The sequence below is a fragment of the Falco rusticolus genome, chromosome 6 (assembly GCF_015220075.1).
Source record: "Falco rusticolus isolate bFalRus1 chromosome 6, bFalRus1.pri, whole genome shotgun sequence".
Taxonomy (NCBI): Eukaryota; Metazoa; Chordata; class Aves; order Falconiformes; family Falconidae; genus Falco; species Falco rusticolus.
The window spans coordinates 61638964-61663397 of NC_051192.1; the positions used below are offsets into that span (position 1 = coordinate 61638964).

Here is a 24434-nt window from a genome sequence, read left to right on the forward strand (position 1 = left end):
AAACAAATGGAATAGCGCCTGGATGACAACTGGGCCTGTCTGTCCAGCAAGTGGAAATCTGTCAATGGATAATAATAGCCGATATATTCTCATTCCAGTTGGTCCTCAACAACAACTGGTGAAATTTGTAATAGATATGGGCACACAAATTTCAATATTAACCCAGCAGGATGCCAAGAAAGCTGGGTGTGTGACACGGACAGCACAGAGTTAAAATCACTGGTGTAACAGAGCAAGTGTTATTTGCCAAACCACAAAAGTTAATCTATAGCTCCTGGGCGAGAAGCCCATATCATCTACTTGTTTTGCAGTTAAAGATCACAATAAAAATATTTTGGGTTTCAATGTTTTGAATGGCAGAACCTGGCACCTGCTGGACAGCAGCTCATGGTCCTCGTGACCCTAATTCTGATAGATGTCAGGAGGCTACAGTGCGTGTACTCTGCACAGCACCTGTACTCCCTGAATCAAAGAACACTACAGTACCACGACACCCAATTTCTGCTGCAGCATAAAAGAGAATTTCTGAAGGCATAGCTGATTTGGCAAAACAACAAATCATTCCCAGAACCCACTCCCCATATAATTCATTGGTTTGGCCAGTCTGAAAACTGGATGGGAGGTGGTGACTAACAATTGATTACCAGCACTTAAGTGCCCACACAGACCCACTAACAGCTGCAGTACTCAATACTGCAAACCTAACAGCCACACTACAAGCAGCCATACACCCATGGATGGCAGCACTAAACGTAAAAACCATGTTCTTTATGGTCCTCTTACAAGAGGAGGAAAAAAAGGAATTTGCTTTTACTCGGGAAGGTATACAATATATCTTTAACAGACTCCCACAAGGATATAAACACCCACAATTGCTCATGCTGCCCTTGCTGAACTTTTACAGACAGTCCCACTTCCTCAAGATGTGAAACTGTACCTATATATAAATGATATTCTAATTGGAGGAGATTCCCCTGAAAAGGTAGGGGAAGCTGCAACAGCAGTATGGCAAGCACAACATAAAGCAGAAATTGAAATCCCACCTGAGAAATGTCAGTAGAGAAGTAAAAATTTTAGGTACTTGGTGGGTAGGGCAGCAATTCCATAGGACACCCTAAGAAAACCAGAACAGCTACACATGCCCTAATCAAGGAAAGAAATTACAACAGCTTATGGGAACCTTAGGATATTGGAGAAAACATGTGTCCACATTTTCTGCCATTGCTGGTTCACTGTATTCACTTTTTTAAAAAGAAAAACCATGGAAGTGGAACCCAGAACATGAAGAGGTAGTCAAATACTGTAGTACAGGAATTAAAAACTTATCACTGGGACTAGTACACCCCCAAGACCCTGTTATAGTAGAACAGGGTCTTGACGAACATGGTACTGATTGTAATCTGTTCCAAAATGGCCCTAAAGGACCAAAGAGACCTTTATTGCTCAGCTCAACTGCATTTAAAGAGACAGAACAGAGATACCCTTAAGTGGGAGAAGGAACTTTTGACTCTAGTCCAAGCAGTGAAACAAGTTGGAAAAATACACCAGGAACAGCCTGTGCAAACCAGAAGACCATTTAATTGTTAGAAGCAACCCTAAAGGGAACTGCTTCCCCAGAAGGAGTTGCACAAAAAGCTACAGTCAGAAAATGGTATGTTTATTTGACAGGAATTGCAGAGGAAGTGAAATTAACTGAAGGAGATACTAAAGTTTCCAAATTACAGATGCCTATAAATGCAGATCCATTAGCATTACAACAACCTTTTAAACCCTCACCAATTTTAAATGCACCTTCTCTCACCAAAGGAACACCAACAGAAGACATTTGGTTTACTGATGCCTCAACAAAAAAGATAAAAGGTAAATGACAATAGAAGGTTGCTGCATTAAACATCAATGCTGGCAAACAAATAACAGAAGGTGAAGGTAGTGCACAAGTAGGAGAAGTAAGGGCAGCTGCTTAGCAGCACAGAATAGAGAAAAAATTATGTAAGTAGATTCCTAAGCCGTATGGACCAGTGCCACACAATGGCTCTGTCAATGGGAATCCCTGAACTGCGAAGTAAACCAATCCCCAGTCTGGAGTACTCAAAATTGGCAATTATTATTAAATATAGCCAGAAAAACACCATTCAAGACGGGATGAGTAAAAGCTTGTGCCACGGGCAATAAGCCAGCCACAAACTGGAATCAAAAGGTGGATGAATTGAATAAAATTAGGAAGATAAAAACAGGGAACTCCTTAAATCCTGAGTGGCACTGACAAGGAGAATGGCTACCTCAAAAATTAGGCCACACAGGTAGAGAAGCACTTCATTTTGCTGCACAGAGGAAGGGTTGGCCCCTAAACAGGAAAACTTGTGAAATTATTCTTACATAACGTCCTCAGTATAAATTAAGATTACAAACAGATGACCCTGTTAAAGCACCACCTTTGCATATCAGCGAGGGTATAACCTTATGGTCTACCTGGCAAATCAATTATATCAGCACTCTAAAACCACCTGCTGGGTATAACAGATGTAGAAGTAGTATCTCGACTCCTCATGGCAACTAAATGCCAAAAAGCCAACAGACAAAATACTGTATGGGGGTTACCATCTTTGTTCTCAAGTCTACCTACTCCTGATACCACCCGAAGTGATAATGGCTCACACATCTCATGCAAGAAGGTGCAAGAATGGGCAAAACAAGAAGAAATTCAATGGGTATTCCACACCCCATACTAGCCTCAATCAAATGGAAAGGCAGAAAGATCTAATGGCTTATTGAAAAAGAGCCTTAAGCCATATGAAGCCCAGTGGGATACTCATCTTTCCAAAGAACGTCACCAACTGAATCATTGGTATGGGCCCACTGAAAGCCCTGCCAGCCAAGCATTCTTTGCAAAAACTGAACGTAACACTCCACCTTCTGATGAAAGAAAATGTCCAATAACATTACAGCTAGAACAACCTATTATGGCAAATTTACCACAAATTGGAACTGTGCCTATGACTCCAGTGAAACCTTGTGGGCCACTTGCTTGGGAAGCTACTGATAGCAGTGGAGCAAAACATAGACGGATTTATCCTGCATCATAAACAGGGTAACCTTTTTGGCCTTCCCCACCAAAACCTTTTCTTTCTTTTGTCTTACAGGAGAAAATTAATCTGTATTGATGGCAACAACAGCAGCAGCATATTCCCAGCCCAGTCTCATTTTTCCTTTTAACTGAGACAAGTATAATCCTTCCAGTTCAGACACAAAGTTCTTTGGACCATGTGCTACTAAATTACTAAATTATACTTACTGGAAGTGTTGGGATCTCACCAAAAGATAAGGCAGACTTGAAGCCTGCTACTTTGGTTATACATGGAAATTAGGCATAACTGAAGGATGAATGGAGATGGGAGACACTGCACAGAAAAAGAATTATTCTATTTCACAATAATAACATTCATCAAATGAATTCAAAATTCAAAAAATTCACTTCAAGCTACACCAGGTGAAGAAATAAAAATAGGGTTCCAGGCAATCAATGGACTCACCCACGAAACCCCCACCAACATAAAAATATACTATACTGATTTTTCTAAATCAAGAAACAGTAAAAAATCTTGCTAAAAGATACCAGAACAAAATCAGCAAATTCCATCTTTAAAGGGAACCAAACAAGACACCATTTTGGTAGGATGTTGAATTAAAAATCACACTAAGTGTATGACAGCAACCTTACACATTGTAAACTACGCTGGAGAAACACACAAGATACGTACCTGTGCTTTTAAATGTGAATGCTGGTATACCTTTACTATATTCCAACTGACTTCATGATCTCAAAGGTCTTTTCCAACTTAAATAACTCTATGATTCTATAATTCTATGATCCACTGTCTGCCTTTGAATAGACTCCAACTCTTGTTCCAGCTTAGGTTTTCAATTCAAGATTGATATTGAACAAACATATTCACCAACTCAACCTCCTATCAAACTGTCTCCTCATATTTATAAGACTGGTGTCTACATGATTAAAAACATAGAACAGCAGCATTATTTAACCCATCATGGTCCCTAAAATGAGTGGAACTCTCAATACAGGTTGATATCTCTGCAATTAAACCCCCCTGCTCACCACTCCTGAACACATCTTATACAGGGTGGCTAGTGTGGTTGCATGGACAAACCCTCACCTCTCCAAAATGATCGAGGAGAGATGTGACTTTATCATGGGAACAGGGCTAAGAGTATTAAACAGCACAGATGCCAGAATTTTAACAAACAAAATAACCTTGGCAACAAGTGATGTACATAAACTAGAGAACCTCTTACAATCTTCTTTAATGGCACTAGGAACTAGTCAATGGCTTTTAGCTGATATGATGCCTGAGTGGGAGAGAATTAATGAAAAAGACCACCAACTAATTACAGAAGTACTTGGCATTACCCAAAATAATATTTCTCTAGCTCTTAGCTGCATCCAGGCTCAGCTGAAGATACAATCTACTGTGGCAGCAATTATAAGGGAAGGTAACAAGGGCACCTTGGCCACTGAGAATCAAAAGGTAATCTGGGATAATGCAACCAAATTTGAAAGGGCCTTCCAATCTTGGTGGCATCTAGTTAATGTCACTTATAAGCCCACCAACAGTAAACCACAGTTTTCATTTTGACAAGACCCAACGCTTTGGTATACACCATATACCCAATCGTTGCCCTGGGATTCAATCACCACAGATAGAATGGTACTCTATCTGATAGAATATAGAGTATGGGCCCAACAAAATGGAAAAAAATGGCAAACCACTAATATTGATGCATATGCTGTACAGGAACAATAGGGATTTTTTGGCGACAGTAATACCATTAAGGCCTAAGACATTTGTCTTGACACCGAACAAAACGTTTGTCGCTTTGAAATAAAACCTGATGAAACCCCTGAAACTGTACTTGTATATGTTGGAAATGGATGTGTTTGTATAAGAACCCTTTGTGATTTTGTATTTATAGACAACGCCACTGTGGAGACATATAATCACTCAAATATCTGTATTTGTCATTTTACCAAAATTATGGGCTGTGACTAATTACTCAGCCCCTGTAACAACCCACCAATTGTTACAGTTGAACTACATTTCATATCAAGATTCATTGCCTACCCCCATTGGAATGAACCTTAGATTGGTGAAGAAACTACTACAACATGATGACCTGTGTCAATTGCTGAAACAAAGTTGTCTGGAACAAAACCCCCCAAATTACCATTCACCATGATGCAGAGGAGATACACTATGTCCTGGAAAGAGTGAAGAAGGACAGAGAACACCACTGGTGGGGCACCTTGTTCGGATGGTCACTGATAGCAACAGGAGCTTTTGAATCAAATGCTGCATCCCATCATAATTTTACTAATTTCTGTTGTATTATGTTTATTGTTGAACATTGTTCTGTATGTTAAGAGAATGGAGGATAGCTAGATGGGTGGTACTATTGCAAAAAACCTCACATACCTAACATTGCTTAATCACATTTAACAAAATCCTAACAAATAAGTAGACCAACCAAAACTTTCCTCAAATTACAATTGGAATATGGCATTGATCTATTTATAGGCACAGAGGCAAGAGGTGACCACACTGCTGTTCTGTGAGAGATATCGATAGACTTTAGTCACGGGGTGGATTTTGGTGGTGCGTTTCCCACCCTCACCTCCCACCAGGTCACTCTACAGTCTCAGGAACACTGGTTAGGCCTTAGCCTTGGTGTAATAAGTTGGGTGGTTAAGTGTCCCTTGGCTGTACCAGAAAGCCTTGCACGGCTCAGATGGGAGAAGCACTCACCACACCAGGAACTCCTGTTGCCTGGCCAAGGCAGGGAACAAGAGTGGGAATAACCAGGCATCCCCTGACAGCCTTGGAACATTCCAGGCTTGAATCGTAGCCCGAGTGGTACAGTACCACTGTTACCAGAATTTTGAAAATTTGAAAATTTTGAAAATTCCAGTAATTACTGACTCGGTCCACAGCCAAGATAGAAACTTACCACTGACTGAAGCCAATCATCTTGCAACCCGATAAACAGGGGTCCTAAGTGAGGCCCTTTGAGCCTTCCTGGACCGCAGCCGGCTGCAGCCAGCATCTCCCTCTTGGGGGGGTGGCTCTTGGAGCTCGCATACTCTCCTGTTGGCAAAGTCTGGAGGACTCTCACCTAAAGCTGATGACGGGGCCTGGGCTGAACCCCCCAATGCTTGAGGATCAGCTGTTCACCCATTGAGAAATGCCAAGGCATTTGATGTATTTCACTGAACTCAAGGGGAAAGTTTAACAGGTATACCTTTGTATATTTATATGCATATATATCTTTGCACATTTGCTCCTTTGTGTCCGTGTGCATGTGTGTGTGAACTGATTTAGATATGCTCTCTATAATTAAGTTACTGCTCTGATTGTAGTAAATCCTATGGATTCACTTTGAGAATACTAAATTAGCCAATGAGTAAGTGCTGCTAGAATCTTGTGATCCACATTAAAAGGTCCACCTTAAACTGTGAATAAGTCTTAGACTGCTGCTAGATCAAAAGCTGTGTAAAAATTCTCTCTGTGGTGAATTTGTGTGTGTACAACATCATATGAAGATCATTTTTTAAATCATTCTAGCTTGAATCTATCTCAGTTTTCCTCTGTATATTTCATCCATGTCATAACTAATAGAGTGAACCTTGCCATCAAACTTTGTTAAGGCGCACTTTTATAAATTCATATTACAAGCACTTTTGCTAATACTTTTGACAGTGATTATTTGAGTGACCCTAAACCACTCTTTCACAACACCCACATGAAGAATAACCTAGGAAAATCTTCAGAGTCCCTTCAGAATTCCTCTTGTCTGAAACTTTCATGAAAGGAATGTTCTCTGCCAGGCTGTTGTAAGACTTTTAATTAATTACAGTTCAATTCTGTTTCCATTAACTGCAAAGAAAACAGAATCAGCCCCTCAAGGTTTGGAAAGTTCTTTGAAAGCCTTGAAAGAAAGAAGTTACGCAAGTGTGAAATTGCACTTTTGTTCCTGAACAGTGCATCTGCTCCTGTAGCATCTTTCCCAACTGATGTCATAATCCATTTTGTGACATCACAGTTGGTTTCCACGGGAAAGTTTATTAAATCCTCATATAAAGGTTTGAGAGAAGGACCACCTTGTGTTGGGAATAAGCAGCATTTATATTTAAACAATGAATGTATATTCAGTATTATGGCCTATATAAGCAAAAAAAAAAAAAAAAAAAAAAAAAAAAAAAGAAGAAGAAATTACTAATTATTTGTGAGCTGTCACCAGATTTACTTTTTCCAGAAAGGTTTTCTCAGCTCTTATCGTGAGGTAATAGTAAAAAGTTCAATATGTGCAAAATATTTTTATCTACTACTATATCTTGGGCTGAATTTATTTTTTTTTCTGTTACTATGGAATGTTAACCATTATGCATTTTCCATTACATATATATCTAAGCCATCTTTAGCAATGGCAGGGGAATTAATGGTGGCATTCTTCACATATTGGTAAACTCACTGAAAACCATGAGACTACTGCACAAAACAGCACACCAAAATACCAAATTGTATCACGAGCTTATCAGATCTATATAGTTTAGACAAACTATACTACTTCCAAGAAAAAAACAAACAAAAAGACTGAGTAAATGAAACTCAGAAAGCAGGCTTTTCTAAACACACACAAAAATTCAGTGAGAAATCCCATGTGTTAAACAACAACTAGTGCAGGGTTTACAAGAGAACACATCCTAAATTTTTACCTTTGTAACCACAGAGTAACTAAAAATATTATGCCCAAAGTTAAAATCAGTCTTAGCATATATTTTTTATAAATCTGTCATGTGTCTACCACCATTTGCTGTATAACTTCCAGTGGTTTATGGTAAATTATAAGATAACAGATTTATGTTCCAAATCTCCAAAGATTCCTCCACACATGTAATGGAACAATTCCTAGTACTTCAATTTATGTATATTGATAAACAACAAATTTATAAACTGTAGAAATAAAGCTGAGCAAGCAAGTGGCTTAATTTTGCCGAAGTAAAAGACAATGCAGTTTGTATTTTAATCTAGTTCTAATACATACATATGTATGTATCTTTGTAGATCACAAAAAATGCAAACAAAAACTTTAAATACTTTTTCTGCATTCTGATTTGAAATGTGTGTGCTGAGCCTTAGGAAAGCAAACAGCAGAATTGTCTTTGAGCAGAAATATACATTCCACCATTTCCTACCTTCCAATGATGACAGTTGCTGTTCAGCTTCCAAATACAACTGAGAAAAGATTGGTCTGGGAACTAAGTTGTTTGAGCGGAGAGAGGCCTCAATAGAATTATGCAATACTTCTTCAAACCGTGTTGTCTTGAGCTGACCAGCGTAAGAATTTCCCATCTTCTCAAAAAAAAAAAAAAAAAGAAAAAGAAGAAAGAAAAAAATATTCAATTTTAGCAGTCAGAACTCAATCCCTGCATGTTGTCAGACTACAACATTTCTCACGAAAGAAAGAAGCTTCATTGTCCACAAAGAAAGGCAAAGGAAAAGAACATTGACTCCAGCAGTCACTGGGCAGATCCTGCTGGTAAATTACAGGAAGTTATCTAAAAGTAACAGCTTTCTGTAATTCAGCAGAAGGGCAGCAAGCTTTGACACCTTCTTGAAGATGTGGCTAGAAATCTGATGAGAGTAATTCCTTGGTTTATATATAGCAATTGACGAGATGCATTTTCAAGAGTCAGCAATCTCATCTGTTAAACAGCCTTTGTTTTACATGACTGGAACAGAATAAATGTTAAAAGAACTGGGGAATAGCACAGTTTAGTGTGTTTATCTCTGCATGGCCCACAATAGCTGAAAACTCATGGCTAAAGCAGTTCAACATATCTTTTAAAGGTGCTGTCTCATAAACAATGTAACCAGACTATAACTCAGATATGAAATATAATGGCTTTTCCTTCTCTCCTTAAGCAGTATTTTTCCCTGCAAACATGTTTGGGTTGGTTTTTTTTTTTTTTCATTCTAGAATGAGACATTATCAATTATCTATTTAATTTTGCATTTAATTATTAGGACTTCAGTTTAGTGAAACTGCGTAATTTACTCATTCTGCCATTGAGGAGTCAGTCTATTCCAGCTGAATATCCCACGTACTTAACTACTGCCTGCTTTCCATAGTGAATACAATGAACTGGTAGAACCAAAAGCCATGTCAGCTTTCTTTTCCTATCACAAAGTAGCTCTTGCCCTGGGCCCCATGTCCTTTCCCTCCTCAAGTAACTGTGAATAGAAAGCATGAAATGCTTCCTGTTTGTGGCAGTAATTCCCAAACACTGAACAGCCCCTCCTCAGCACTGGATACTGCTTGGGAAATGAGCCAGTTGGGAAGCATCCTGTAGGAATCAGTCAAGCAAAAGAAAAACTACTGTGAAACCACATACTGCTCTTGAGGAAAAAAGGGCTTTGAAAGGAGCAATGTACAAACAATGTAACAATGTACAAAGATGGATATCTTTTTATGACTTTGTAAAGCATTTTTTACATATATAATCATATTTTTGTATACTTTTTGTATCATGTTAATACTACGTATATAGTATAGTTAGTACTATATAATACAGCATGTTGGTATTATATAACTTGTACTAATAGAAGTACAGTAAAAATTACAAAACCATGCAGGCAGCATTTAAGAACACGATTGTCCTGGTTTCAGCTGGGATAGAGTTAATTTTCTTCTTAGTAGCTGGTACAGTGCTGTGTTTTGGCTCTGGTGTGAGAGCAATGTTGATGAATCACAACAATGATCTAGATTAAAAGCAGGCACAACTGATGAAATATTTGTGTATATACACAAAATTAAACAGAAAAACTGCAGCAAGCAGTACTGATGTATCCATTTGGTGAAGGGTAAACAGGAAGCTGCAAAGCCTGTTAGCGATGTTCAGTACTAATATGGAAGCAAGGATGCATCTTCTGACACAAAAAGCAGATTACAGTTCCATCTCCGCACTGATAGGAAGCCTCTGGCTCCTCTTGACTTAAGTACCTGCTTCACCCACACCAAACACAGCTGAAGACAATGACGAAAACCTGACATCAGTATTGTCCTTAAAAAGCTTTATCAGAGGTGTACGCAGGAAACCCAAGGTCAAGCTCTGAAATTAATTATACTGAATGTTGTTTCTACACGAAAGCACTAGAAGATGTTTAGTTATATTTCTAATCCGTCTTTCAACAATTATGACAATCAGGTATCTTGATAATTATTTGTCTGTGTTACATTGATGTTTTATGTTTAATATAACACAGACAAATAATTATCAAGATACCTGACATACCTATTTAATTCTTCATCCTTTTAAATTCCTTCCCATATTATGAACTCTTTTTTTCTCTTCTTAGGTTGGAGGCATCTGCAGGCTCAGGGACCTATCTCTACACTTTCAGGGCCAGGTACAATATGGTTCTATGTGACTGTTCTTCACAGTCTTGAAAGTCTAGACTAAAGAGAAATAAAAATGCACGAACATGCTCTCAACATGTTAACATTTGAAATTACACCTTCAGGACTGGAAACAGCATTCAGCTATCAACCACTCCACACACTTTTTTACATAAACTGCTTTATTTAAATAGAGTGCCAAAACCTGAAAAATTAATGCAAAATCCAAAAGACTTTTTGCACTTTAGAAAAAAATCACTGATACAGCACAAAGGGAATATCCAAAAGTTTGACTGCAGTGGCAGAAGCTTGTTTTACAAAGGGCCAGATTCTACCTGTTCTCAATATGACCATGCAAAGCAGACTGGTCTACCTGCTTTTCAAACTTACTTATTTCTTTGAAAGATTCATTAAAGCACATGAAAAAGAGGAAGTTTTTAATCCAGATCGAGAAAAAACAATTCTGAGACAACTCAAAAGCATTATCAAACAGGCATGCAGACTGCTTTATACAATGAAAGCTTACTTGCTTTACTGATCACTATCTTGATCTAAGTGTGATGAATGAGAAAACACGGTAATATTTCTGTTTATAAACTCCACTCCAGACACAGTCAGCTATTATTCTGTACAGTTTATTAGGAACAGAAATAGATACACCATTTACCAGGATTTAACATACTTGCTCAGGATTCATACAACCCACTAGTGGACAAAACAGAAATCCTGTATTTAACCCTGAGGATGGCAGAAACCAGAATCTTACCAGTGTGATGTCACGGATAAAGAATCAGTTAAAATTAAGTTATTTTATATGCAAGGGGCAGGTCCTGGAATCCTTTACAATATAAGCATATTTGTTTATCCATTGGGGTGCTAATTTAATTATGTGAATGGGTTTGTAAAATGAAAGAAAAAAATCCTTTCTATACATCTGGTAAGCTCTTGTGTACCTGTAGGAACTTACAATCACAGTGCCAAACACAATCATAAATCCAGGAACATACTTTGGAAAATGTGATCAGTGTTTTATAGCCATTTTTCATTATCAAAGACACCACTGGAACCAGAAAATGGGCATTCCAGGAGCTTTTTTGCCAGCATCAGCCTTAGTCACTGGGAGTCTGAATGACAATCTCAGTTTGAGAAATTACTTTTATGAAGCAAGCAGGAAGCTGTTTCCCCACTAACTCTGTGATGGTGTCATCCCCTCTTTTCTTTAAAGCTGCTCAGACTGTGGTACCTGAATTGTCAATTGCTGACTGTGGCACCAGGAAGCAAAGGCTTTGAGTCCTATTTTCCTGCTTCAATGAACTCAGCGTTCCCAGCCTAGATTTATGTCTCTCTTGGATACAAGTGGGTGGCACAGGCTAAATTTTCAAATGCTTCTGAAATTCCAAGCCATGAACATAGACAGTGACAAGATGTCAGTGACACAGGATAGCCCTTGATCCCAACTACTGATAAATCAGAGGGCACCTCCCCATCACACTGTCAGTTTTCATGTAAAACATGCAGAGAAAAATATTTGCCAATACAAAGGGGAGAAAAAAGGGGAAGACCTGGACTGGGAAGAGCTGCTTAAAACCATGATAAAAAGAGGAAAACCACTCTGAGGAACTTGGGAGCCTAAGAAACAATCGCAGATACAGAAGAAATCCATGGATAATGCTGTCAAAGAAAGATGCCAAGTCCAGACATCTGAAAATGAGAGTAGGAATGTGTTAGGCACTAAAGAGAACAGTCCTCAAATTCCAAACAAGGGACTGTCAGGATTCCCGTAGTAAACAGGGATTGCATGACTAGGAACACCAGGGAACTTCTTAAGGGTTAATGTCTGCCACATATAGAGGCAAATTCAAGTTCAACTGCAGCTGACCTAGTTAGGTTTTGAAGAAAACCTGCACTATTCTGCTATGATGCTGTACTCCAGCTGCTGTGATTTAGAAAAAGAGTTCCCTCCCAGCCAGGAGGGCAGTACTACCACAAGAGTCATTACGGTGACCAGTCACGATAACACAGAGCCATTGCCAGCGGCAGGAGGACATGCAGTCCCATCACTTAGGAGGGAGATCTTCTGCACAGTGGAACAAAAATGGTAACACACTAGTGACTTTTTAGTTGCAGTTGTCTGTGATAAAGATCAGTGAGGAGTATTAAGATTTTTTGAAGACCGAAGATCTAGCACAGCAATTCTGGACAAGATTTATCCTCTACCTAGGAGTGACTGGGTATCCTAAGGAAAGCTATGGACTTCGGAGCATAGAAATTAACCCAGAGCTTTTTACAACTCCCATTAAAACAGACAGATAAAGAATATCTGCCTTCAGCAGAAATTGAATAAAGAAAAGAATATATGTGGGCTGTGTTAAGAAGGCTTGAAAAAATAGTCTAGGATTCTAGGGATCTAGGAATCTAAGTGGAAAGTTAGGAAGACATATTTAATGACTAACAAATTCAGTCTTAGATACAGCTTACACATTATTACAGGAGGAAGAGTTTCATATTCAGTTGTGAACATTTTGCATTATAAAATATAATGGACATTAATACTTTAATTTACTAATCCTTCCAGCAAAACAGTATGGCAATGGATGCATTTTCGCAGTTAAAGCAGACAGCTTTCATACTTTTAAAATGGCCTAACAGTAATTTCAATTGTATCATTTCTAAGAGGAGAACAGTAAGATGTTTCCAAGCACACTCTTATTGCTATGGCAAGAGGTAGTTCAGCACTTGCATAAAGTGAGGGGGTTTATTTAGGTGAACTATGGATTTAGGCATCCAAAAGGCTATCCATTAAAATTTGTCTGGGAAGAGAAAGCATTCTTCACTGCAAGTTAACAATTTGTTCACAGATCAGTACTGGAAAAGTTGTTAGTGTGATCCTTTTGCTCTTTGAACATGAGTTAGATCCATCCAGTAACATCCTAAATCAATCAATATTTCTAAAGTTTGGTAAAGTCTTTAATAATTTTTGGAAACCAGTATCAAAAACAACAGTCTGATTAAGAAGAAAGAAAACCTAGGGCAGGGACTTGCGTGTAAGTGTAAGTACAAGCAGAAAAGTAAATTTGGAGACAGCACAAAGCTGATTCTCTTTAATAGTAATGATACATACTATAAGATCCTCCTCATGGATTCAGTTCAGCCACAAGATTGTGTAATCATGTTTTATTCTTATTTCCATTAAGCTATCTGTAATTATATACAGTGCTTTCTTTAGCTTTGTATTTGGAAGAATAAATTATTTTTAATCTTCTATATTTACACGTGCCTAGTCTAAAAGTGAGACTGTGTGGTAAATCTAGTCCCACAGGTTATATAAAATCCTTGATTCAGGATAACTAAAAGAGACTGTTACTGATACTAACCCCCCACCAGACTCAGCATAGTACTATACCATATGTCTTTACTATGAGCCTCAAAACAAGGTTACTCCATCCAAAATGCCTTTTGGGAATCACCACTGACCCATCATAACTTCTGAAGCGTGCCTGGGAATTGCTGCAGAGAGTTAGTACTACCACCAGAGCCATGCCAAGGCATTACAACAGAAACTAGATTTCTAGCACAAATGAATTTTTCCGCAACTGTTTAATTTACTAATTCAGCTGTAGCTCATATCGACAAAGACAAAGAAAAGCTTACTCTTTCAGAAAGCAATCTAGTGGTTCACATACCACAAAACTATCCCTTGTAGAAGTAATTTACAAAGTTTTTATTTGTCAGTACAAAGCCACTTACAGACATAGTAAATAGGTGGACTATTGCCAGTTTCTGCAAAAAATATTAGTTTCTGGAAGTCAAATTTGTTTCCTCACAATATTCTTCCAGAACAACTTGGCAGTAAGAGAGAGAGAAAAAGGGCTCAGAAGACTGATAGTTATGATATAAGACTGGAGTGTGGGAAACATTTAAATAAATTTCTTCATTTGAGATCACTTCCAGACCAATGTTTTAGTCTTCCTATGATTTTCATCAAAATCTTCAAAACAGGTTTGATTTTCTGCGGTTAGTCTTACCCAGAAAGAGAAATTTTGAAGCTTCAAAAATTGCTGAGAATTGGAATTACAATCCTCTGCTGAGCTCAACTCCATAGTGCTAATAAGATTAATAAGATTAAAATCAGTAGTCACTCATGGATCTGCTGATTAAAATCAACTTCTTCAGTGAAGTAATTTATTCCACAGCAATAAAGATGCCACATTGTTAAAAAGTCTCTGGTTGCTCTCTGTTTTGCATATGAATAAAGTTATGGCAGTTCAGTAGACCCCATTTGGCCATTACATTTTAAAGGCCACATAAAACTTTTAACCTAAACCAGAGTTACCTTTGCCAAAAAATCCAGCTCCTTTTCTGTTACCAGATCTTAGAACTATATATCTCCTGTGGAATTATATTAGAAATGTTATCTACAGACCATACCAGATTAAACTTAATGGTTTCCTAATAATGCCACTTTGGAAGGTAGTTCATGATTAAACACAGACACTCTGATTAAGGTTGATGACAGATCACAGAGAACGTAATCCTGCCATCTTTATACAGCCAAGAACAATTCCGCTACTGTTTCCACAGAGAGAACATACTGCAAGAAGACTACTCAGACCTCTCCACCACTTCTTTTTCTTTTGCATTACCTTTTAAATTTTATCTGGTATCTTCCTTTGATTTTGAAAATCAGGCTAACTACAGACATGGGATTTCTCCTGCATTAACAGTGAGATGATTTGCTCTGCTGACTCATATTTCCAAGCAACAGGACATTGGATCGAGAGTGCAGATCGAAAGGTGCCAAGCTTTCAAGTGCACTGGGAAGAGTGGGAAGTGGGAAGACATCACGGAGCTTTTTGGCAACTTTAGATTCCAAGCCAAATTGCTTCTATTAATCACTGAAATCAGTTCTCTCACTCGCGTTAGAAGTAAATAACACAAGAGATGTCTTTATTCTCAGGAGATTGCTCCAGAGATTAATATGGACCCCGCTGCAATGAAATCAAATATATGCAATTTTCCCCACCTACTGAAAAATCAAGCCCACTTGTTAACTACCCTCTGTGCCCTTGGAAAAAAAATCACACAGATCCATATCAAAAGGGATGAAACCAGACTTGGACAAATCAATGTTAAACAACCTCAATAAAAACACTATTAAATAGCTGTTGCTTTCTTTTTTCCTTCAGGCAGATAATAAATCACACTGTTTCGTGGATCATTCTTAATATGAAATTTCACATCCATTTTGGCCACTGGAAAAAGAACTTCAGCTAAAAGCAAGTATTTTCTTATTTTTGCTGATTTTTTTCTACTGTAAACCAACAAGCATTACTTTTGAGGACAGAGTGTTCATTTGTTCAAAGAAAACATTACAATTCATGCAGGGAGCAGTAGCAAAAATAGCAAATGAGTATTTTCTACAGAAAAAAAGAAAAAACAAGTTCCCAGTAGGTCTACAAGAAAAAAAAAGTTCATATTTTTAAACTTCTCATAAAAATTAAACTTTACTTTGCACCAAAAAAATAAAACTTGACTAAATGCAAAGCAATCTAACTTGTCATAAACCCATTAAAATATACAGCTATGCTTGGAGATCCAGACTAATGCATGTTGGCAATTTAGTGACAAGGAATCTAAGCTGTGACAGCCTACATTGTAGTTTTCTGGGGAAACAGAAAACACCAATTACAAACAGATTCCTTTAATTATTTAAGGATGAAAGGCTGTTTTGGTTTTAAGACATAGTTTGGTCTTCCTTTATGACTATAGAAAACTTTACTTCCTTCACCCTAAAAACATTTATGCCTACTCTCAAACCAGAGCAGAATTTTTCTACTTTTAAAGTAGACATTTAAAGTAATGGCTTGTTTAAAATAGCAGTCTGTTTTATCTTATCTTAATATAGAAGAAAAAATATCAGACAAAGTTCAAATTGGTCATAGTAGAAAGTCCTTTGTGAAAACTCAATCACTGGATTACTACTCAATATTTTTACAAAATCATAATGACTATTGGGACAGATGCCTGATAAAAATCTGTATCTGCAAAAAGAATTTGGAAGAAAACTTAATTAGACTTTTTATAGCTGACTGAACATCTATCATTAATTTGTTTCTTAATTATAATTTTCACTGGAAATCCATTTTCAGACATAACAATAACAGATTTTCATTTACTTGCTTTTTTTATTTAGTGTGAACCTTCTTTCATAGACAATCATACATGTGGTTCCTTAAGGTCCTGACAAATGGGCTAAGGAGCCACTTTACAACAGTAAATGTAGAGCTGAGTGATAGTCCAGTGTTGTAATAACAGTGCACAATGAGCCTAATATATGATATAGCAATAAATACATGTAGGCAATGGCACTTCATCCTGTAAATGCTTTTGCATTCCTCTCTGCAGGAAACAACGTATTCTAATGGAGATTTCTTTGATTTTCCTGCAGGATCTCATAAACTTTGCAGGTGTTACTGGAGAGAAAATCCCTTATCAGCAGCTTCCAGCACAGTTCAGCTGATATGCTTCACTATTTCCACAGCACAGAACCCTGACCCTATGGCTGGTCAGGCAGCTCTGCCTTGGCTCCCATTTGGCTTTTGTGTGTTCTTTGATCAGCTCCTGGCTTTGGATGAAAGCAAATCTTTTAGAGACCACCTTCAAGCTCTCTTAAAAAAAGAATTACATACATAAAACCAATTGAGCTTGTTAAGCAGCAGGAAGAAGCCAAGTAGAGGGAGGAGAAAGGAAGGGAAGGAGGTGCCACAAATCAATGTTAGGAAGCGATGATCAAAGTGGTGACTGGAAAATTAGTAAAAAATAATCCCTAACTTGTACAGGTCTAGGTCATTCCTCTTCCCAGCTCTGTAAGCACAAAGGCTTTCTCACTATTACCCAGGAAAGAGATACAACTCCATTTCCAGCAACCGCCTCGCACATCTGCTCTGTACCTTTGAGTACAGCAGGACTTGAGATGCTAGAGTAAAGCAGTAGGAAGCAGACTGGCAAGCCAGAACGAGAGAGTTTATCTTGAAACACGTTTTCCAAAGAAAATTCTAAGAAATCAGCACTTGGGGTATATAACTCTTTCTTCTGGTTACTGGTGCTAGAGACTCTTTCTGAGATTCTTTTCAGAATTCAAAATGAATATACAAAGAGTAATCCTACACTGATTGTACAGGTTAGCTTTTGAGCCATCCTCAAAACCATACTTTTATTTTGCCTTACCCCCAACCTACTGCCCTAAGCTCACTCCTGGAAGCAGTGCAGCAGCGGTCTGTGGGGCAGCCACATGCACACATGAAGATTGGGATGTATAGCTTAAAGATGCTTTGAAGCAATCTCTTTCAGAGCAGCAGAGGCAGAGCCAGACAGTTTCTGTGGCAGTTCTTCAAGGATATACACAGAGTGCACAGGTTTAGAAGCTTTACCTCACCCACATAGAAGGACCTCACTGCTTGAAAGAAATCTTCACTGATTTTTCCTGACAGGGCACACTATGCTATATATGGATCATATTTTCCACCTAATGAACGAAGAGTGGACAGAAATACAATGGGAGCAGTCTAAAATATGCTTCAGCACCTGCGGATAGCAAATACCTCTCTAGATAGATGTATTACATTGCAAAATAGAACTCAACATCAAGGTGTACTCAATCAGGAGTTGCACATGGACTGTATGTTGAAAATACATTAAATAAACTTTCACAAACAGATATGCAATTCAAAAGCATTAAACTAGCATCTTTAGTTAAAGACCCACTACAGAAGTCAAATTTCATCAATTTAAGAAACTGAACTTAGCAGTTTGAGATCCAAGCTGTCTGTTTTAAGGGCTTAAAAATTCAAGTTGTCTGCTTTTTTTTTTTTTTTTTTTATATTTCAAAGTTTTACTGAAAGAAAAACACTCACCCCAAAGACAGAAAATGACTGACAAGGCAGGAGGTACACAAAATGCAAAAGCATATACTTAAAACATGATTAGCTGTAAAATGTCTCTCAATTACAATATTTTAACAGTAACCAATATAAGACAGTATGAGCATGTTATGATATGTTCATGTTTTCATTAAACAGTATTTTTCAGCATGGAAATACTAGCTATGTAATAAAAGATATTCTGTACCGTAATGAAGGCATGTGCTTCTTAGTGACATCCAGTAAAGTACTCCCAGAGTTTCATATTCTGATTGCACTGCTGAACATCTTACACCTGTGGTAACTGCCAGTGATTATATCTTAATGGAGTTTTCCTTCTTTTGATTTAGACGAGTCTGCTGCTTGGTGAATTGGTTAGGACACTTAAGGCTCCTGAGTCAGCACTGTACGCAACCGAACAACCCAGTCAGGTCGCTGTGACACAAACACTCTCCTGTCACAGTAGAGCACAGGAAGGTTTCAAAGCTATCTATTCTGCAACTCTGGCAAAAACAAAGTAACGAGACCACAATATACCCTGGCAAGCTGTTCTCTAATTTGTGTGCTGGCCAGACTAAATGATAAATGGTCTGACTTTATGTCTTATTAATACAGAAGTGCTGTGCTGGGTCATGGTGCTCCTGGCCAGGCACATATCAATTTATCAGTCTGAAGTATTATTAATGTCAACAATTTTGTGGCAGTTTTTTTGGAAGGACTGAGGGTGGGTTTTTTTAAAGAAATGGGGGTGTCCTTTTGCATTATATAGATTAAAAAAATCACTAAAGAAAGGATAAAATATATATTGTGGGTACTTCGTTTTGCTAACAAAAAAAGATTAACAGGAGAACAGAAATTAGATGTATAGCAATATTATCTTTGTGCTGGTACTATGCCTGTATCTTCTGAATAAAAACATTGGAAATCAAAACACTGTTTGAGAGGAGGTGTTCAGTATAATGCTGGATATACAAAGAAACAGCTATCGTATCATGTTCAAACAAACACTGCATCTTTTCAGGATACATCCACAGTACATGTACAGAGAATGTTTATTTCTGGTACAGGTATATTTATCAAATGTTTCCTTCAGTCACAAGTTGCAGTACTTCACTTCAGAAGATTAAAACAATTATTCTGAAAAATGAATTTTCTTTTTCCTATGGCTGCAAGTCATGAAACATTCAGATATATGCATAATGTAAAACTCAGTTAAGTATCACTGAAATCAGTAAAATCAAGCACTTACCTAGGCTCTCAATTGAATTAAGGTTCTGTATAACCTTTGCATGCAGGATACACTGACCAATAAAAAGAGATTATTTTTTTGGTACAGCTTGTGAAATTTTGTTTTCACCCATCAGTCCCAGGGTACAGTTTCATAACTGGCTCAAGCTGTTCTTTGCTCACATTACAGCTGAAAAAGAATGTCTCTTACTCTTGATCATATATTTACCCCCACGCCCGGCTCCGTTGTTCAGTGCCATAGATCTAAGCTGATATGGTTGAAAACTAGTAACCTGTAGGGTTATGTTCAGCTAGATCAGATCCCTCATCTAGTTATGCAGAAAGTATATGACCACCAACATATGGCAAAAGGAAAGAACTAGAAACATGTGGCTAGGGATGGCGGTGAAAGCAGGATCTTTTTCTCCAGACTATGAAAATGCTTTAAACAACATTTTAAAATCTTAATTCCACACCTTCTGATTCTTCTTCTGTAACACAAAGCAGAAAAAAATTGAATTTTAAAGCCTATTGAGACTTAGGTGATTTAGTGTTTTCGCTTGAAACAATCTTCATATTTATATAACGCTTTCATTGTCTATTCGGTAATTAAAAGATATATATACTCTCTATATGCTCAGTATTTAAAAGCCACTTGGACAATGCCCTTAACAACATGCTTTAACCTTTTGTTGGCCCTGGTGTGGTCAGGCAGTTGGATTAGATGATTGTTGTAGGTCTCTTCCAACTGAAATAGCCTATTCTATTTTATACTTAAATTTCAGATGCAAGCACTGTATGACAGAATGTAAAAGAAACTGTACAGAAGGTAGTTAGTAATGCTCTAGGAGATTGACTGGTATGTTTTTCTGTTACTACAGAAGTGAATTGGAAGTTTTATAAATGTTCTAAAAGACAATTGCGGGAGACCTCAGTCATATTATTTTCAAGTAGGATACAACATCATTCAGCTAGGGAACTCAGTGCCTGGTTTCCTATCAGCACTGTACAATTGTGTAACTAAAACATATTAACCTGACAAGATGACACTTAAAAGACTGTATTGACAGCCAAAGTTTATAAAAAAATCCAAAAGGAAAACAAGCACTGCAAGAAATACATGCACATGTGTGAAAGCATGTGTTTGTTGGAAAAGTCCCTTTTAATAATTTACCAGGTCAACAATAACACAAGCCAGAAAATTCACATTTTAAAGAGGTATAACTGCACTGATGCCAGCCAAAATACTTGTTCCATAACTATAGTGCATTCATGAACAAAATGTATCTATGATGCTGCATATGGTGCTGTCTAGAATGAAGTCTAGCACGCTGCAGTGCCTAACTCTGACTTTGCTCTGGGCTTGGAAACACCACATCACTCTTAAAGAATATTAGTTTAAGAGAGGTGTTAAAGAATATATTAATATGATACTCATTAATGGAATGCAGAAAGTAAAAGAATCCCGAGTGCTTTGGATATAGGCATGGAGCCGAAGTTCTAGAGAAGGAGAGAGGACAAGCAAGCACAGAAGGGCCTATTGTGTTTGATCAGCACCCAGAGCAGGAATGCCAGGAATGGGTGATGAGCATGCAGGTTATGTATAAGAGATCTTGTATACAGAACCTGTGGGTCAGTACGCAGCTGCTGATGCAACATACATCAGAAAAGAGTGGGTCTGCCTGCTGAAATGAGTTGCTGAATCTCTGTGAAATGAGTCAGTAATGTAAGTGAGGAATTGCCAGAACAGTTGTTAGGGGAAAGCTCAGGATGTAATTATTCCAGCAAAAGGTACATAAAACATATACCTTGCACCATAGGCACTTACAGAAAGAATCTTCTATTTTTGCAGGAACCTGCATGGCATGTTTTCCAACGTTTGAGAACACTGGAATAGAAGTGAAACAAGGGATATAACCTGAGGTTATAACCTCAGGGTCATAAGATTTTCAGAAGTTCAAAGCACAGACTAAGATATAAGGACAAAAGTCACAAACAGCGTCATGAAAATATTTCATCAGGACATTTGTTTATAAGGAAGAACAAGGAAAGAATTGGTCCACTGTGCAACCAGAAAGGAAAATTAAGACATGATGGTTACATGTAATGCTTTTTTCCCCCAAGAAGATGAGCAAAGGTTATCTGTGATCAAATCACCGATTTCTCCAGCAGCTTTAGCAGGGACAAATGGAGACTGTCCCTCCAAAACACCCAACAACTTAGTATATGAAGCATTCTGCATGCAGATTGTGTATGAAAGAACTAAAATTGGGTCCTGTCAATCAGAATGACTGGTTTAATTGCGAGACAACTACTTTTCCTCTCAAAATGTTTTTGAAATAGTTGCAGGCATACCTGCTTTTTGTGTTTATGCAGAAATACTGAAATGTATATAAAATCTTACATATATATATAGGTTAAAAACACCTACCTTGTTGTGTTTTCCAGGGTACTTATGTGGAGCCTAGATGGTCTCCTCCATAAGAAATATGCTTAGCCTTGTACTTTGGTCATGTACAAAAGGAGACTTTTAAGATCATCTAGAAATACAGAGTGTGATTCAGCTACCTAACCACAGACATCTTCTAACTTTTAGATGTTCTGGGCTATCCTGTATGGATTCTAACTGCTGCTCCAAAGCAGCAGAGGTCTGAAGCAGGTCCTCTGTCATATCTCCCAGTTCTTTAAGGACATCTCCGGTAAATCAACAAACCTCACATGAAATGAGACACCTATATTTAGGCAACAGAATCAGACTGCAGGTACCTACTGGTTCCCTAGGCAGAAATTTCCATTATAATCAATAAAATCAATGGAGCTGAGAGCATGATTCAGCTGACCAGCTGCTAGTGTTTATTTAGTTTAACATGAGCTGAATCACTCACCTGGCTCCATTGACCACATTGGCTACATCTTCATTGAATACCAGGAGTTGCAGCTGTAGATGTCTACATGAAGACCTCTATATTTAGTGTCTTGGGTCTCAATTTAGTTGCTTACACATAGATGTTTAGTGGTCTTTGATATGCTCCAGGGTATCCAAGACAGCTGCATAGGTCCCACAAACACAATGTAAGACCTGCCAGGAGACCAAGCCAGGTAGAATACCTAAGGACATATCAAACGTCAAAAGAAGCGTGTAAAAAAGAATCTGAATCAAATTCTTAATCTCAAACTAAATTCCGCTCTCAAAGTAAAAAATTGGCATGTCTACAGATTCATCTATGTTGTCAAATGACATGGCGTCCAGTTTGCTTCTAGCTCCTGATCACCCAATTCTCTACACTGTGTCCACGTTACATTACCCAGGCATTCCGCACTCAGCTGGTAGTTCTGCTGGTAGCTAAATAAGGCACTCCTTTCTCTAGGAAGCACGGATAAGATTGTGTCAGCTTTGCTCCCATTACCCTACAGTTCCCTAAAAGGTTTGATGCCCTCAGCCACCTGTTCTCACTCCATGCTCCCAGGCAAGCAGCACATGCCGTGCCATAAGACCACGAACAGTCCATTCTAGCTAGCTGCAAAACATAATTCACAGTATTTTTGTCATCTGAACACGCATGCACAAAACCTGTGCCTCAAAAGCACAAAAGTCATGTGCAGAGCACTGCAGACACAGCCCATCCATTCTGAAGAATGCTATCCAAGCAGTGTGGGCAAGAGCTGCTGCACAGCACGGCCCTTGGACCATATCTCCCTGGACAGTTGTCAGTCCAAAGAGGTTGGGTTCTCCTGGGTAGCAAGAGCTGATCAGGGTTCTCAGGATTTCAGTTTGGGATGTTCTGCGTAAATTCTTCCTTTGCCTGCATTTTTTCTTTTGTGTTTTTGTTGTTGTTGTTGTTGGGTTTTTTTCTTTTCTTATTTTCTGTAACCTCAATGTCCTCCCACTGTTTGACTGTGAATTGGGATAATATCACTTCTCTAAGGTGCAGAGACCAGTTATACTCAAGATTACGAGCTATTCCAATCATGCTGCCAGAAAAAAAACATGTCAGAAAACTATTCTTCAGGTTTTGTAGGTATTAAAGAAACAGGAGCTTTAAAAAAGGCATTGAGGAGAATTCCAAAATAATATACAGACTTCTACTGTGAAAGACTAACAAATATGAAGTAAACTGAGGATGCAAATGTAGGAAATTGCTCTCTATAAAGTAACAGGATAGCTGTAACAGGATTGTCTTGCATATGAAAGTGTATTAAAAGCTCATAAGAATCTTTTTAAATACTGCTTTGTATTTAAATCATACAAGTACTTTTGCTCTTCATATCACTGAATTGACAAGGACCTTAACCACAATAGTATGTTTTTAAAATCTCTGACAAAAAATATTAAAGAGTTAAATAAAAGGTCAATTAAGTTTTATAAAACAACGAAGTGATCTAATAATGAATGGGAAGGGGAAAAAAAAATGAAAGGAAATGCACACTTGCCAAAAACTAAAGAAACCAAAAAATTGCTCTCTCTTGCTAATTCCTCCTTAAACAGCAACTGCACAGACGCTCAAGACTGAAAAATTAAAATAAACAGGGTCATGCTGACCTTGAGGCAAGCAACAGACTTATTTACTACAACAGACAATGATGAATCATACTTAAGCAAACCTCCCATTTGTTTTCAATAGAATGCATTATTAATCAGACACATTGTTTTACAACTAGTACAACCTAGCCCAGAAAAATCCTTCGTTTCCTGAGTGCACAACAAGAACATTTCAGGGTGTCACAACTGTTTTTTCATTACTCTTAATTGTTACTGAAACTGTTGCTGCTTTCATATCTCACCTACATTTCATTTTTATTCACACACTGCACAAAAGC

At 37.9% G+C, this 24434-nt stretch overlaps 1 protein-coding gene across 1 annotated transcript in view; it reads right to left on the bottom strand.

Annotated features, from left to right (window-relative positions):
- The window catches only part of GREB1 (growth regulating estrogen receptor binding 1), a 108971-nt gene that overhangs the window by 58823 nt on the left and 25714 nt on the right, over nucleotides 1-24434 (bottom strand). The window contains exon 2 of the mRNA XM_037392688.1: nucleotides 8267-8423. Coding sequence (XP_037248585.1) covers nucleotides 8267-8423 — 157 coding nt within the window. The remainder of the gene's footprint in view (nucleotides 1-8266; nucleotides 8424-24434) is intronic.